At 44.3% G+C, this 16,534-nt stretch overlaps 2 protein-coding genes across 8 annotated transcripts in view; one reads left to right on the top strand and one right to left on the bottom strand.

Annotated features, from left to right (window-relative positions):
* cnot10 (CCR4-NOT transcription complex, subunit 10) overlaps positions 1-426 on the bottom strand; it is a 36,006-nt gene extending 35,580 nt beyond the window's left edge. For both annotated transcript variants that reach the window (XM_072570979.1, XM_072570980.1), the window contains exon 1: positions 273-426. In XM_072570979.1, the coding sequence (XP_072427080.1) occupies positions 273-312 (40 nt within the window). In that variant the 5' untranslated portion in view covers positions 313-426. The remainder of the gene's footprint in view (positions 1-272) is intronic.
* The window catches only part of LOC140477316 (zinc transporter ZIP6-like), a 35,088-nt gene continuing 18,956 nt past the window's right edge, over positions 403-16,534 (top strand). The window contains exons 1-6 of one of the 6 annotated variants that reach the window (XM_072570985.1): positions 403-484; positions 5,685-6,430; positions 7,923-8,091; positions 10,736-10,905; positions 12,991-13,137; positions 14,179-14,290. In XM_072570985.1, coding sequence (XP_072427086.1) covers positions 5,687-6,430; positions 7,923-8,091; positions 10,736-10,905; positions 12,991-13,137; positions 14,179-14,290 — 1,342 coding nt within the window. In that variant the 5' untranslated portion in view covers positions 403-484; positions 5,685-5,686. Of the gene's footprint in view, positions 485-3,251; positions 3,329-4,619; positions 5,076-5,115; positions 5,428-5,684; positions 6,431-7,922; positions 8,092-10,735; positions 10,906-12,990; positions 13,138-14,178; positions 14,291-16,534 lie in introns of those variants that run through there. The other 5 variants (XM_072570982.1, XR_011960707.1, XM_072570981.1 and 2 more) reach the window with 5 other exon arrangements.

The raw sequence follows: 16,534 nt of genomic DNA, 5'->3' as shown, positions 1-16,534 counted from the left end.
TAGTGCATAGTCCTCTTTGGTTCCAGTACATTGAATTACTTTTAAAGCCTTGTGAGATCTACCATCCTTTGAGACAGCGAGGTCCAGACTCCCACTGTTTTCTGACTAAACGAATAGATTTTAGATTCTAGACTGAAATCAGTTCACCGCCCCCTGTGTCCTTCAACACCTCCTTCCCCCCCATTCCACAAACCATAGGTGTACAGTACACACAACCCAGGGGACGGGCGATGTTACTCCTTTCTTGACCCGACTCCAGGAGCCTCCCTCACCTCCATTACTCGCCGCACAAGGTTCCGACATGACTCCCATTCACCTCCCTCCCTCCCCGCAATGGGGAAGGAGCTCTAGCCCCGGAGCCGGGTGAGGTGCCGTGCCGAGTTCCCGAGGCCCCTCCGGAAATCAGTCAGCCAGGCGCATCTATTGAGCGTCACTTCCGGTGAGGGGATCCTCCTGGAGCATCTTCAATATTCATCACATTACGGTACAGGAAATACACCCTATAGGTACATAATGTTGTAAGCTGCACCCCGGGGACTATCAAATATTGCAAGGCGTATAGAATAGATTTCAAAAACAGGACAAATAATTAATGTGTTTGATCCTGTGGTGATATTACATTTGATATAGTGCCATAGTGGACCCATGAGCCGTGCATCACACCAATTCCTGAATAAAGTACTCTTTATCTTTAATAAAGAGTCTTAAGGACAATACTGTTTATCTGCTCTAGCAGTTTAATGGGTGGGTTTCGTAGTGAAAAAGGGAGAACTTCGAAGATGTTACAAATAAAATCTCAACTATATACTTGATTTTCATATAAATTATTAATTAAAAGCAAGATGAGGACGTTTCTGTTGGACAGTGGGATGGGAAATATAAATTTAGAAACAAATTAAATAACATGACCGGGATGAGATGTAGAATGCGTTTGAGACAACGTGCTGAATACATTTATAGGTAATACTAAAGATTGCAAACCTTTGAATGAAGAAGTATCCAAATCCTTATCCTGAGAATAATGCGGAGAGTGTAGTCAATACTATTTCCATTTCATATAAATAAGCTGTATACAGAAAACAATTCTAGGTTTAATTCTGCAGACATGTAAAACATAAGTTCCAATGTGGATCACAAGGGAGGACTTACATGCAATTGGACAGATAAATGCAAATATAAACAGTAAAAGTGCTATATGTTGGGATGGCAGTAAGGTTCATGGGCAGCATGATGGTTAGTATTGCTACCTCACAGCGCGAGAGACCCGGGTTCAATTCCCGTCTCAGGCGACTCTCTGTGTGGAGTTTGCACATTCTCCCCGTGTTTGCGTGGATTTCCTCCAGCTGCTCCGGTTTCCTCCCACAATCCAAAAATGTGCAGGTTAGGTGAATTGGCCGTGCTAAATTGCCCGTAGTGTTAGGTGAAGGGGTAAATGTAGGGGAATGAGTCTGGGTGGGTTGCGCTTCGCCGGGTCGGTTAGGCCGAAGGGCCTGTTTCCACACTGTAAGTAATCTAATCTAAGTAAGAAGGGGTTGGGATCAGTGACTTGGACAATCAGCATATCGGCCACTCTGTCATTCACTCACTGTGTCAGATTCTATGGGTAACTATAACTTTCTCTTTTCGGTCCAACTGGGTCACTCTTAGTCTCTCATTATGAATTATTCTCTCTCCATGGATCATGCTGTCTATGGCTTATTTTGTGTGGGTCACAGTCTTTCTATGTGTTAGTCTCTCTTTCTCTCTGGGCCACTCTCCATGCTAAATGATAGGAAACAGAGGGTAGTTACAGAAGGGTATTTTTCAGACAAAAAACAAGTCTGGACTCCAGTAGTGATATTCCCAAGAGACTGGTGCAGGGACCTTGACTTTTCTGATGTTTATAAATGACTTGGAGATGCATGCTGAGGTTAACATCTCTGTATTTGCATTTTATACTTACTTAAACAGAAGAACAAATTGTAAAGATGACCTCAGAGAGACAATGACAAATTGGCAAACTGGACAGAAACCTAGAAGATGAATTTCAATGCATAGAAATGTGAAGTGATGAGTAGAAGAAACCTGGAGAGACATCACAGGTTCAATGATATAACTTTACGGGAGTACAGGAACAGAGGGACGTTAGGGGTTCAAGTGAAAGTGGACAGGCGAGTTGGAACAGTTGTTAAGAAGGCTTATAGGATCTTTTGGTTTATAAATAGAGGTATAGAGTATAAAAGCAGGGAAGTAGTAATACATCTCCACAAATCATTGGTCAGACCATATTTGGAACCATAATGTTTAGTTCTGAGCACCTTATTTAAGGAAGGGTATTAAAGCCCTGGAGGGAGTGCAAAGGCAATTTATTAGAATAATACCAGAAATGACAGAAAATATATAGAAGGAATGATTTGAGAAATTGGACTTACTCTCCTTGCAGCAGAGAAGACAAAGAGTTGAATTTTTGAGGAATCAAATTTATGAACAATTTTGACAAGAAGGATATTGTTTCCATTGGTTGATGTCAGTAATGACAAGTCACAATCTCAAGATTATCAGCAAGGGAAGCAGAAGAGAAATGAGGAGAAACATTTTTACTCAGAGAGTTGTTAGGATTTGGCATATGCTGCCTGGGAGAGTGTTGGAGGCAGATTCCATAGGTGCTTTCAAAAAACAAATTGGACATGTATTTATGTACATGAACAGACAGAGCAATGGAGATAGGGCTGGATAATGAGACTACCTCTTTCTTGAACCAGTGCACACACAATGGGCTGAATAGCTTTCTTCTGTGCTGAAAAATTCCATGATTCTGTCCGTGGGTCCCTCTCTTCCTAATAATCACTCTCGCCAGCTCTTTTTTACTTTGTATAGCTTACTTTATCCAGGTCAATGTCTGTGTATTACATTTTCTCTCTCCCTGTGGGTCACTCAACTAGATTATTTTCTTTGGGCCTCTCTGGTAGTCACTGTCTCTTGACTTTTCTTAAATAATTGCTCTCTCTAGCCCCTTCTTTCTGGGCTTCTCTGTCCAATCGTCACTCTTTAACTCTTAATTTTTGGGCCTCTAATATTCAACCTATTAGTCGTTCTGTCTAGCCTTTCTCTTTAACAGTCACACTCTTTAGGCTTCTCTCTGTAATAGTTACACTCTCTCGTCCTCACTTGTCCTCCCTCTCCATAATAGTCCCTCTGTTTGACCCGTCTTCCAGACCTCTTTGTGCTGGCGCCGCAGCAGTTCCGGTCACTAACACCGGGCGCCGCTGCTGAGTCGATGCCATTGCGACTGCGCGGGATCGCGAGTCCACGCGTTTAACGTTCAGTGTCCGAAGAGAAAGAGAAAACAGTGAGTGTCCGGGCCGGGGGGGAGATGTGAGGGGTCAGTGAGTGTCCGGGGGTGAGGGGTCAGTGAGTGTCCGGGCCGGGGGGGGGGGAATGTGAGGGGTCAGTGAGTGTCCGGGCCGGGGGGGGAATGTGAGGGGTCAGTGAGTGTCCGGGCCGGGGGGGGGATGTGAGGGGTCAGTGAGTGTCCGGGCCGGGGGGGGGGATGTGAGGGGTCAGTGAGTGTCCGGGCCGGGGGGGGGATGTGAGGGGTCAGTGAGTGTCCGGGCCGGGGGGGGGATGTGAGGGGTCAGTGAGTGTCCGGGCCGGGGGGGGATGTGAGGGGTCAGTGAGTGTCCGGGCCGGGGGGGGAATGTGAGGGGTCAGTGAGTGTCCGGGCCGGGGGGGGATGTGAGGGGTCAGTGAGTGTCCGGGCCGGGGGGGGGGGGGGATGTGAGGGGTCAGTGAGTGTCCGGGCCGGGGGGGGGATGTGAGGGGTCAGTGAGTGTCCGGGGGTGGGGGGGGTGAGGGGTCAGTGAGTGTCCGGGGGTGAGGGGTCAGTGAGTGTCCGGGCCGGGGTGGGGAGGGGAATGTGAGGGGTCAGTGAGTGTCCGGGCCGGGCCGGGGTGGGGAGGGGAATGTGAGGGGTCAGTGTGTGTCGTGGGGGTGTGAGGGGTCAGTGAGTTTCCGGGCCAGGGGGGGGAGGGGAATGTGAGGGGTCAGTGTGTGTCGGTGGGGTGAAGGGGGATGTGAGGGTTCAGTGAGTGTCGTGGGGGTGAGGGGGGATGTAGTGGTCAGTGAGTGTCGTGGGGGTGTGGGGGGATGTGAGGGGTCAGTGAGTGTCCGGGCGGGGAGGTGTGTGTGAGGTGTCACTGAGTGTCTGGGGGCAGGGGGATGTGAGGGGTCAGTGAGTGTCTGGGGTGGGGTGGGGGGGGGGGGGGGGAGATGTGAGGTGTCAATGAGTGTCATGGGGGAGAGGAGGGATGTGGGGGGTCAGTGAGTGTCCGGAAGGAGGGGAATGTGAGGTGTCAGTGAGTGTCTTGGTGGGGAGGGGGGGTGTGAGGGGTCAGTGAGTGTCTGGGTGGGGGATGAGGAGGGGTGTGAGGGGTCAGTGAGTGTCCAGGCGGGGACGGGGGTGTGAGGGGGTCAGTGAGTGTCTGGGCGGAGACAGGGGTGTGAGGGGTCAGTGAGTGTCTGGGCGGAGACAGGGGTGTGAGGGGTCAGTGAGTGTCTGGGGGGGGGAGAGAGGTGTCAGTGACTGTCCGGTGGTGGGGGGGTGGGGGAATTGAGGAGAGTGAGGGATCACTGACTGTGTGGGGGAGAGGTGAGGAAGGGATAGTCAGTTTGTGAGAGAGGTGCAGGGAGGGGAGGTGAGTGAGTGTCATTGAGAGGGAGGTGCTCAATTAACAGCCAGAGGGAATGAAAAAGAAGGAGATCAGGGTGAGATGAGTTAGGGTCCGTAGTTCTCGTGGTTTTTGAGCCTCTTCTTCAGGGCCTCTACCTGTTTTGACCTCGGACTCCAGCAGCAAGGAGGGAATGGGGAGTGAAATTGGGACTGGAAAGCCTAGTGAATAGGATATTTAGGATAGTAAAGTGGCAATGGGCAATATTAAATATAGTGATTAGAACTATATTTAATGTGAGGCTTACTCTCTAAAGTTTTAATCCTGGTATTTTTGGCTTAACGGAATAGTGAAAAGTAAGGTTTGGGATTTTGGTGTGTGAGGTGGATCAGAAGGAGAGGGGAGTGAACACTGGAGGCAGTATTAAAGGTATGAGGAATGAGGGTAATGTTGAAGGTGGCAAAATCTCGGTGACTGAAAGGCTGGAAGGAAACATTTACATTCCAAACTGTTTTCCATGTCTTCAGGATGTTTTGGAGTGCTTAGCTGCCTCTGAAGGACTTTGTGAAAAGTAGACACTGCTGTGATGGAAGAAACATGGCATGTGATTTGCATACAGCAGGCTCCCAAAAACAGTGAATTTAATAACAACCAGTTTTTAGCAGGCTGAATATCACCAGTTGTTTAAATACAAGAAGTTGTATTTATTTAACTACACTGAGCAGTAGCCATTTTTATGGTTGTGAAGAATTGTTCTCCGGATGTAGGTGTTGCAGGCAAGGTCAGAATTTATTGCGCAATGCTAGCTTTTATAATTATGGTCAATTATAACCCTATTGTATTATGAGTAAAACATTAGTGCACTGCCAGAGGACAGGAAGAGGTTGATCTAAAGTTTATGAGCACTGATTACAATCGGACTAGAATTGAACATGTTGGAAAATAATCTGCTTAATTTGGTGCTGCATTGCTGTTTACGTAGTCTCTGTAGTAAATCAGATGAGTATGTAAATATAATCTGTTTCTTCTTGGTGGCAGGAATGGTTTGGGTAATGAGATATCTACCTCTCAATTTTTTCTTGACCTGCCTACTGATTTCATTTTGGAACGGAAGCTGTGGTCACGTTGATCATGATACCGAATGCACAGCAATTGGTGAACATGGCCACCTCCCTCTTCCAGATGCAACCAATACAGGTCTGGACAGAAATAAAGCGATGTTTGAACAGAACTACTATCTGCAAAAACTTTTTGATCAATATGGTGAAAATGGCACCCTGACAATGGAAGGTTTAGAGAAACTCCTGTGCAATATCGGAGTTGGTGAAGTCAGGACAATTAAAACCAGGCACAGTCATTTTGATCATGTCTCAAAGAAACATACGGTATCAGCAGAAGGAAACATTCATCATCCCTGCTGTCCAGGGTGCCGACATATTAGGTTGAAAATTGGCATACAAACCACTCCCAAACAGACTGGAATCTCTCCAAAGCACAGCCATTCATCAGGTGTGACTCCGCCATCCGGCGTCCCTGCTGAAGATAAATCTGGAGCCAAAAAGCACATGAGGGCAGCACGCAGTCCTCCCAGTGCAATTCCAGCTACAACAAATACACATTTGATGGATAAACGTAAAGCTGAGTTTGGTACGACTGACAGTTACAACACCAGAATGTCTGGCTTGCCATCAACAGAAGATTCTACTCGCAAAGACAGTAATGAGGTTCAAAAAAGAAGTAATCCACTTGAAAACCACACAGATAAAGACCCGAAAGGAGAGGAGGTAAGATCACATTTCTCTTGTGGCGCATACTTTGCAAAGGGATGTCTTGCTTTGGTGCTTTCAAATTCTTTTTAGAAAATCAGTTTAGAGTTCTAGATTACTAGTCCAGTGATGTTACCACTATGCCAATGTCTCTGCAAGTCATTTTAAGTTAGCTGTATTAACGTTACACCAACTTGCATCTATGTAGCAGACTTAATAGAGTAAAACATCTCAAGGTGCTTCACCAATATTATTAAACCAAAACTGACGTAGATATATGACTAAAAGCTCAGTCAAACAGATCTGTTTTAAAAGAGGACTCAAAGGGGAAAAGGAAAATGGAAAGGTTTTGGGAGAAAATTCCGGACATAAGGTCCAAAAGCTGAAGGCATGGCTGCCAGTGATAAATTAACCAAAATCAAGGATGGGCAAGAGGCCAGAGTTGGAGGAATACTGAAGTCTTGTACAGTTGAAGATTAGAGAGGAGTGCAAGGCTATGATTTGAAGACAAGGATGAGAATTTTGTATTTGAAACATCACTAGATTGGGAACCAGTCAGCAAGGACAGAGGTGATAGTGGAATGGGATTTGGTGAGAGTTAGAACATGGAGAGTAGAGTTTGGATAAGCTGAAGTTTCTCGAGTGTGGGAGATGCAAAATCGGCACAGGGAATATTAGAATAGTCCAGTATGGAAGTAAGTGTGCCCTTGGTCAAGCTACATTCTAAAGTGGGAAGCAGTGCACTCTATAAGCTGGAAATTCACCATCCATAGATTTCTTGGATGCTTGTTCTTGAGTTTCTTAAACAGTGATGGATTTATGTCCCTTGCATGAGCAAAATAAATAAATAACGTAATAAAGGATACCCAGGGCCCCCTTGTTCTCTGATTGTTCCTTTTTGTTTTAACACTAGCTGTGTCCTAAACTGTACTAACTGTGTCTGATACTGCCACTTAAAAATATGTACAGCAAGTCCTTCAAGTTAGCAAGAGTGATAACTGGAGGGTCTGGATGACTGAGGCATTGAATTATGGAGCATATGTTCTAGAAACTCCTTGTTCTCTACAAAATGAAATACTGTGGATTTTAATCGAGAATGAAAGCAGGAAGTGTGACTTCACCAGTTGGCAGCATCTGTGGAGAAGAAAGGTAGAGTTATGTTTCTGATCATTTACCTATTGTCAGGAATGTGGTCATTCACAGGAATCCTGTGCAACTAAGTCTCTGGATTGCCCTGCCCATGCATATGTACCCAAGCAGGACCAAACAACAATAACCCAGCAGCAGAGCGAGCTAACCAATTATCTCATCCACAACCCGTGCTACAGATCTTTGCAAAAACCTTAAAGATGCACATGTATCCAAACAACACCGAGTTTAAACTGGTGGGTTGCATAGTTTTGAGTGGTTTACAATGAGAGAAGAAAGGACTTCTAGGTGAGAGGAAAAGCAAGGCTATTGTATTGGTTGAGTGGATCTTTTAATTTTTGCATGATTATGATCCCTACAGTGCCTGAATGCAGACACTTTGCTTTCATCTCATGGAATGACCCCACAGATGACTCTTGATGCAGAGCAATTTGGCTACATTTGTCCTGCACTCCTGGACCAGATTGAAAGCAAGGCTTGTATTGCACACAAAACTGGAGAGAAACACTCCGCTTCCACTGTTGGGGCAGGTGAATAAATTTATTTAATTTTGGAGGGCATGTGTAGAGGGAGGGATGCACGCAGGAAGGGCAAACGTGAAGGAACTGGGGTGGCTGATAGGGAGTGTAGGTAAGGATGGGAGGGAGAGCATAGGCATGTAACGGGGAGTGAGGGTGTGTGCAGGGAGGAGGGTGTGTCTGCATGTGAAAGGGGGAGGTTTGTTGTGGGAGTGAGAAGGGAGGGCAGGGGAGTGTCGGTGTGGGAGGAAGGATGGTAGGTGAAAGAGAGGCTGATGGAGGAGGGGAGGACTTGGGTGGGAGGGGACGGCAAGAGAGAGGCTATGGAATGACAGAGAGTAGGTGTGGGAGGGAGGGAGGTGAGAGGAAGGGCTTGCAAGAGGGTCATGGGAGCATCAGGTTGGAGGCAAGTGTAGGGTATGGGGTGGTGCAGCATGTTCGGGAGCAGGTGTAGAGAGCATGGGTGAGGATGTTTGAGGAGAGTGGAGGGCACGGGTATGAGATTCGGGAGGTTTAAGCGTGCGGAGGTGCAGAAATGTGGAGGTTGGATGGGGAACAAATGGAGGATAATGGGTGTGGGATGTTTTTGGGATTGAAGGGGAGGAAGAAGGGAGGAGAGCAGAAGCTGCTGGAGAAACTCAGGTCTGGCAACCTCTTTGGGATGAAGACAGCGTTAACATTTTCAGTCTGGTGACTCTTCATCAGAACTTGTGGGGAGGAAAGGAGACAACATGGAAGGAGGAAGAGACAGGTGTGGGAGAAGTTTGGCGTGAGGATGCAGTATAGAGAGAGGGATAAGAGTGACAGTGAGTGGGGAGAGCATTGGAGGTAGAGTGAGGTTGTAGGAGGTAGGACATGCAAGGTAAAGAAAGGGGGTAAATGGGAGAGAGGTATTTTGTGGGAGAAGGTGGGAGTGTGTGAAACTTGAACAAAATGAACGTACAGTCTCTTCCTAAGACCTTTTCTACAGTGCTGTAAGGGAGAGGAATAAAATCCAGCCTGAAAGTTAACCCACATTTAGCTTACTTTCTTATAAATTATACCAAGGCCAGCTTTGTGTGTGTGCCACTAGGTGCGAATGCATAGTCCTAATGGCACTCAGCCCCTGTCACATCCCCATCCCAAACCTCATGATCAGCACTTGGTGTGTTGTGTGTCTCTGTCTTGCCTGCACGTGCGCGCTTTCTCTCTCTCTCTCTCTCTCTCTCTCTCTCTCTCTCTCTCTCGCTCTCAACAGAAAAGGCAAAAAACTTTTTTACTCAGTACTGTAAAGTGGCACTTTTTAAATGGCCATCTTTATTATTTGCTCATTTAAATTATTGAATTATTGGCATTTTTTCTGAAATTCATGCTTAGGACAATGAGCTGTCCTCAAGGGCATCCCACTCTTCCATTCCATCCCCCACCACTTCGAATCCTTACTCCTTTGTATGTTCTCTGATCTTCCCTGTAAATGCATTCATGTTATTTACCTTGACCATTCTCCATAGTAGTGAGTTCCAAATTCTCCTGAGTTCCTTTAACAAATGTACAGTTTTGTACCTTAGCCCTGATCTCCCTGACTTGGGGATAACATCTATACCTCTATCTTTCTCAACATTCTTTGCAGAGTGTTTTCAGGCACTGAGACACATTTGACCAAATTGAATCTTCACACTAAATTGCTAACAAATTGCCAATGTCGAGAATTGCCTTTCTGTACTTAGAGCAACATTGATATCATAGACAAGTACCAATAGTCTAAAAATAAGAAATAATTCCTGCATAATCTCAGAACCTGGAGCAGTTCAGTGAAAGATAACATCATTTCATCAGTACTTCAGTTATATGGGGCTGTCTTCCTTGGAGATAAGCATATTCAGAGGAGATATGATAGATATGCTCAAAATCATGAGGGAGATGGGACAGACTAATTAGGAACGGTTCCCTTTGGTGGAGGGTTTGAAAGCCAGAGGGCACTGATTTAAGCTTCTTAAGGCAAAAGAAACAATGGCAACAAGAAGAAAAACTTTCTCGTGCAGCAAATGGATAAAGTCTGAAATGTACTTCCTGACAGTATGATAAAGGCAGGTTTAGTGGGGCGGCACGGTGACTCAGTGGTTAGCACTGCTGCCTCATAGCACCAGGGTCCCAGGTTTGATTTCAGCCTCGGGTGACTATCTGTGTGGAGTTTGCACATTCTCCCTGTGTCTGCGTAGGTTTCCACCGGTGGTCCAGTTTCCTCCCACAGTCCAAAGATGTGCAGATCAGGTGAATTGGCTATGCTCAATTGCCATAGTTTTAGGTGCATAAGTCAGAGTGAAATGGGTCTGGGTGGGATACTCTTCGGATGGTCGGTGTGGACTGGTTGGGCCGAAGGGCTTGTTTCCACATTGTAGGGATCTAATCTAATCTAGTCAGTCAAAGCTTTCAGAAAAGAAGCATAACATTATCTGCATAGCAATGAGCAGAAAACAGTATGGTTAGAGAAGTTACTTGTTCAGATGACTACCACAGACTCAATGGACCAAATGACTTCCTGCATTGAAACTATTCTGTTGTCATGCTTTATGGGGCAGAATAGAAAATTTGCAAGAAATGTAATATATCTGATTGAAATGTTTTAAAGTTTATTTTGGGATATGCAGTATCTTCAATTCTGTTTGTCTTCTGACAGCTTGGATCGGAGGCTTTGTGTCTGTCACCACCATCAGTCTGCTGTCCCTGTTGGGTATAATCTTCATGCCGTTAATAAATAAGACATTCTTCAAGTTTCTCTTGACATTCTTGGTTGCTTTAGCTGTTGGAACACTTAGTGGGGATGCATTTTTACATCTCTTGCCACATGTATGTATCATCTATATATATATATATAAATATTTTTCAAAATTGTGTTGCCATTTAGCGACTTAGTTAATCCATGGGGCCCCATATGAGGTTGTCTTCATTTACTGATCTGATTAAATTGTTGGACCCACTCTTCAAAAGGCTGTTTGTAATGTTTCAAAAAATGTTATTTTATAATCTGTTTGCTTCATAAAATATTGACAAGAAGATATTGCATATGGTTATCGTGATCTTCTCTGAAGTTAGTGGTGTGATTTACATAGAGTCATAGTCATATAGCACAGAAACACCCTTCAGTCCAACTCATCGACATCAACATCAACCAGATATCCCAATCTGATCTAGTCTTATTTGCCAGCATTTGGTCCACATCTCTCTCAACCCTTTCTATTCATCTACCCATCCAGATGCCTTTCAAATGTTGTAATTGTACCTGCCTCCAGCATTTCCTCTGGCAGCTCATTCCAAGTACGTTCTACACTCTGTTTAAAAAAAATTGTCCCTCAGGTCCTTTTAAATCTTTCCCCTCATCTTAAGCCTCTGCTGTCAAGTTCTGGACTGCCCCACCCTAGGAAAAAGACCTTGGTTGTTCACCCTAACCATACCCCTTATGATTTTATAATAAGTTCACCTCTTAATCTCCTATGGGAAAAAAGCCCCAGCTTATTCAGCCTCTCCCTATTGGTCAAACCCTTCAGTCTTAGCAACATTCTTGATAATTTTTTTCTGCACCCTCTCAAGTTTAACAATATTCTTCCTAATGAAAGTTGACCAGAATTCCAAAGGTGGCCTCACCAATATCCTGTACAGCTGCAACATGACATGCCAATTTCTGTACTTAAATGTTCTGACCAATGAAGATAAGCATGCCAAACACCACCTCCACCACCCCGTCTATCGGAAACTCCAATTTCAAAGAACTGAGCACCTACACCCTTGGGTCTCTTTGTTCAGCCAAACTCTTCAGGGCCCTAACTTTAACTGCATAAGACCAGACCTGCCCTGGTTTGCTTCTGGTAACTCTTAGCTTTTAGAATTCACCAAGGTCTCTAGTTCCAAATCCTTTAACTATTCATTTCAAACCCTGTTATTTTCAGATTCTCAGGTGATCATTGATTGTGGATTCTATCTAATTTGCTAGGTTTAGTTTCATAGAAACATAGAAATTAGGAACAGGAATAGACCATTTAGCTCTTTGACCCTACTCCGCCATTCAATGCGATCATGGCTGATCATCCTCCTCAGTATCCTGTTCTGCTTTCTCCATGTATCCCTTGATCCTTTTATCCCTAAAAAGTACATCCAGTATTTTTGTCTAAAATTCCATTGCAGTATTGAGAGAGTATTACATTGCCAGAGACTCACTCTTTCAGATGTGATGCAAGTAAGACCCAAATTTCATGCTCTGGAGTGAATGTTTGCATTTAAGGAAAAGCAGAGGTACATTCCCAGTGTTCAATACTGGCATGGGCAAGTTACACTAATGTGCAGTCACTCTTGTCATGCATCCTGAGACAAGGTGTTATATAAATGCAAATCTTCCTTTTCACTATGGAGACCTGCACAAGAATATTGGAATTTGCACTATTTGGACAGCAGTAGAAAGCAGCTTACCATCACCGTCATGAGGAAAATTAGGGATGGATAATAAATGTCAACCTTCCAAACACGATCATGGACACTGGTCTTTTAATATTCCAGGATTTTCATTGCTACTTTCCTACTCAGAAAGGGGCGGCACGGTGGCTCAGTGGTTAGCACTGCTGCTTCACAGTACCAGGGACCTGGGTTCGATTCTTGCCGCGGGCAACTGTCTGTGGGGAGTTTGCACATCCTCCCCGTGTCTGCGTGGGATTCCTCTGGGTGCTCTAGTTTCCTCCCACAATCCAAAGATGTGTAGGTCAAGTATATTGGCCATGTTAAATTGCCCATAGTATTAGGTGCATTAGTCAGGGGTAAATGTATGGGAATAGGCCTGGATGGGTTACCCTTCTGAGGGTCCGTGTGGAAGGTGTTGGGCCGAAGGACCTGTTTCCATACTGTAGGGAATCTAATCTAATTAGTAAATATGTTCTTATTTTGCAGTCGCAAAGTGTTCATCATCATGATGTAGAAGACCAGGATTACTTGGATTCTGTGTGGAAAGGCCTCACTGCTCTTGGTGGTCTTTATTTTATGTTTCTTATTGAACATCTTATTACATTGATTAAACTGTACAAAGGTAAAAAGAAGGTAGGATCGGCAATGATATTTTGTCATTAATATTAATAAGGGAACCTTTTCTAATGATAAATGGTAATTCAGAGCTTTAATTGATAAATGAAGGTTTGGTGTACTGGTGTGAACACAGTACATGCTCAGCAAGTCAGGCTGCTTCGTTGGGGAGTGAAACAGACTGATATTTCAGATTGATCTTTTATCAATATGTTAACACAGTTTTTCTCTGTCTCTGTACAGATGTTGCCAGACAGTTGTCCAGCAATGCTTCTAGCATTGTTTTTACTTCAGATTTCATAATCTGTAGCATGCCATTGTTCTCAATGTGCTATTACAGTAATTGATTTGAATGTTCAGCCTGTCGATCCAACTTCTTTACTTTTGGATTATGGATCAAGAACAGGAATTTCTGTATGGTGCCCTTCATTCTAATTTGCTTCAAACTAGTGATTAGTTGATGAAAGTATCTTAACTAGCACAGTTAAAGTCTTTGCCTTGCAGTAGAATACTGTTTATATTTATTAGAATTGAACATAGGAAATAGGAGCCGCAGAAGACAACTCAGTAGGATAAAAGTACTCTGCTGTTCAACCAATTCAAGATTGATTTTATATCTTAGTACAATTTGCTACGCAATACCCTATTCATTGATATCTTTAATGTTTTAAAATCTATCAATCTCAGCCTTGAATATACTCAAGACTGAGCTTCCACAATCCCTCTGGAATAGAGAATTCAAAGATTCCTCAGCTTGAGTGAACAAATTGCTGCTAATCTCGCTTGTAAATGGCCTTCTCTTTATTCTTAAACTGCTTCCCTGGTTCTAGACAGCTCTTTCCTTCCTCGGCCAATGCAACCATTCTTCCTGTATCTATTCTGTCAGGCTCTGCAAGAACTGTACTAGCAATGTGAGATGACTGGAAAAGCTGGGGTTAATATATATAGAAAATTACTTTGATAAACATGTCAATATTTGTTTAGCTATCTGTTTTCTTTAATTGCATTCTTAAGGTCCAGTATCTCTACAATGTCTGAACTGAATTTTGTTTTGAACAGCACAAGAAATCTAGTCAAGATGATCAGGAGATTGATCCTGATAGAAATGCAGAGCCTCATGAATCTCAGCAGTTATCTAAGGATGAAAATACAGACATTAAACAGTTTGCTGGTGAGTCATCCGGATCACTCTGGCATCTCTTGTACTTGTTCTTCAGTAACTGAAATTGTGTGGTTCTGTTTAGTGATTAGACTAGGTTAATTATCTTTCACGTGTGTGTTTTATTATCAGTTTTCTAATCAAAATTAATCAAGTGGGGGGATTCAAGATGGCGGCGACCCAGTAGGTCTGAGTTTGATGAGCTCTGCCCAGGACCCAGGCAAAGTGTGGTACCAACTCTCCCCTCACTTTCTAAACTGCTAAAATAGCCTTTTCCCAGCAGCTTTGGTTATTGTGCATCAAACTTTAGCAGTTTGATAGATTTTAAAATGACCAAAGTTATAGGATCATGGAGTTTGCGACAGGCAAGGACCAACAGAGACGTCAGGATCATGGAGTTCGCAACAGGCAAGGACCAACAGAGACGTCCGCAGCCGCCCTGGGAGACTTACCTGCAGAGGCGAGCCTGATCTCGGAGTTTGTTAAGCTCAGAGAGAAGATCAATGCGTCGATTGAAGAGACCCAGTCCAGGTAAGAGTCGATCTCGGTCATGCTGCAGAAGCATGACTGAGAGATCGAGAAACTTGGGCACGTGTTGGAGGGGCGGAGCAACATGCCACGGCCTCCGAGACCCCTGCTGAATCCTCTGTGGGACAGGTCGGTCTCTGGAGTGCCGTGTCCGGGCCTTAGAAGAACATATCGGTGACCTCGAAAATCGAGATTATTGGAAAAATATTTGGTTGCTGGGCCTTCCCGAACGGGAGGAGAAGGCCAGCTTGTTGATTTTTTGCAGCAATGGCTCCCACAGCTGTTGAAGCTGGAGTCTGAGCTGGGCCGAGTGCATGTTGAGCAGGCCCACCAGATTGCTGTGCACAGGCCCAGGTCAGACCAGCCCTCCCACCCTGTCCTAGTTCGACTTCAGCACTACAGGGAAAACAAATGTTGCTGGAGGCCTTCAGAATTTTGGGGAAGGATCCCCAAGCCATGGTATACAAGGATTCCAAAATAATGCTGTTCCAGGACTTCTTCCGGTTGTGGTTCACAAGAGGAAGGCATTTGACAAGGTAAAGAAGCGTCTGAGGGATTTAAGTATTCAATATTCCATGCAATACCCGACAACGCTGCCCTTCAGTCATGGAGGATCTGCGTTCAACTTCAGATTGCCAGATGCTCTCAAGTAGACTGATGGACTTGAACTATATTGTTAATGACTTTATTTTGTCCCCCTTCTGATTTTTCTCCTCCTCTTTCCCTCTTACTCTTTTCCATCCTTCCTCTGGTAGGGTGGGCTTCTTTCTTTTGACTCTTATCTATAACTCGCTTGGTTTATCCAATTGTTGGGGGATGTTTCTAAGTTTTTTTTTTGTTCCTTAATATTTGCTAGGATTGTAATTTTATGTATTTTATTTTATGTTGCTGTTTTGTTAAGAGTGCCTAGGTAGTAATATGGAGGGGGTGGGCTGGTCGCCCACTTTTAACTCTTGTATTATAAAATATTGCATGTGTTTGTCTCACTTTGTAATGTCTGGGCCGAGAGCATGGCTCCAGCTGGGAGGTGTTATGGTGGAATTACTGGAAGGTAGGAGTGCCTCCTGTGGACGAGGGGGAAAGTCTCCTTTTAATTATATCTGATTTTTTTTTAAGGAGTAGTTCTTAGCTGTTTTGATTTAGTTGTTTTTATATGTGACTTGTTTATGGTCTCTACTCAATGCCTTTTGAGTGGGGTTCTTCCTCCTGGGGGGGTCTCGGACTTGCTTGAAGGATCATGGCTAGTCATTCATTTAAATGATGCACCTGGAATGTCAAGGGGAGCCACTCGCCAATTAAAAGGAAAAAGATATTATCAAGTCTTAAAAAAGAGAGGATTGATGTAGCCCTTCTACAGGAGACACGTCTACTTGATAAGGAGCACTTGAAGCTGCAACAGGTGGATTTAGCCAGGTGTTCTTTTCATGTTTTAGCTCAAAAAGTAGGGGAGTGGCCATTCTTATCCAGAAAAATCTTCCCTTCCAAATGTTTAGCCAGATAAAAGATGAGTCTGAACTGTATATATTAATATATGGAGAGGAATAGAGGATTTTGAATGTTTATTGCCCCCCGGCACATCCTTTTAAGTTTGTAATAGATGCGGTCTCCGAGTTGATGGCTCTCTAGGTGCATCACAGAATTATAGGGGAGATTTTAATTATATTATCAACCTCGAGGTGGACAGGATACCTCGGAGCTCCGTGGGTATATCTCTAAGATCTAGGCAAT

The sequence above is a fragment of the Chiloscyllium punctatum genome, chromosome 5, assembly GCF_047496795.1.
Source record: "Chiloscyllium punctatum isolate Juve2018m chromosome 5, sChiPun1.3, whole genome shotgun sequence".
In the NCBI taxonomy this organism is placed as follows: Eukaryota; Metazoa; Chordata; class Chondrichthyes; order Orectolobiformes; family Hemiscylliidae; genus Chiloscyllium; species Chiloscyllium punctatum.
The sequence above is the reverse complement of the archived record's forward strand: the minus strand, read 5'-3'. Positions and strand labels throughout refer to the sequence as shown.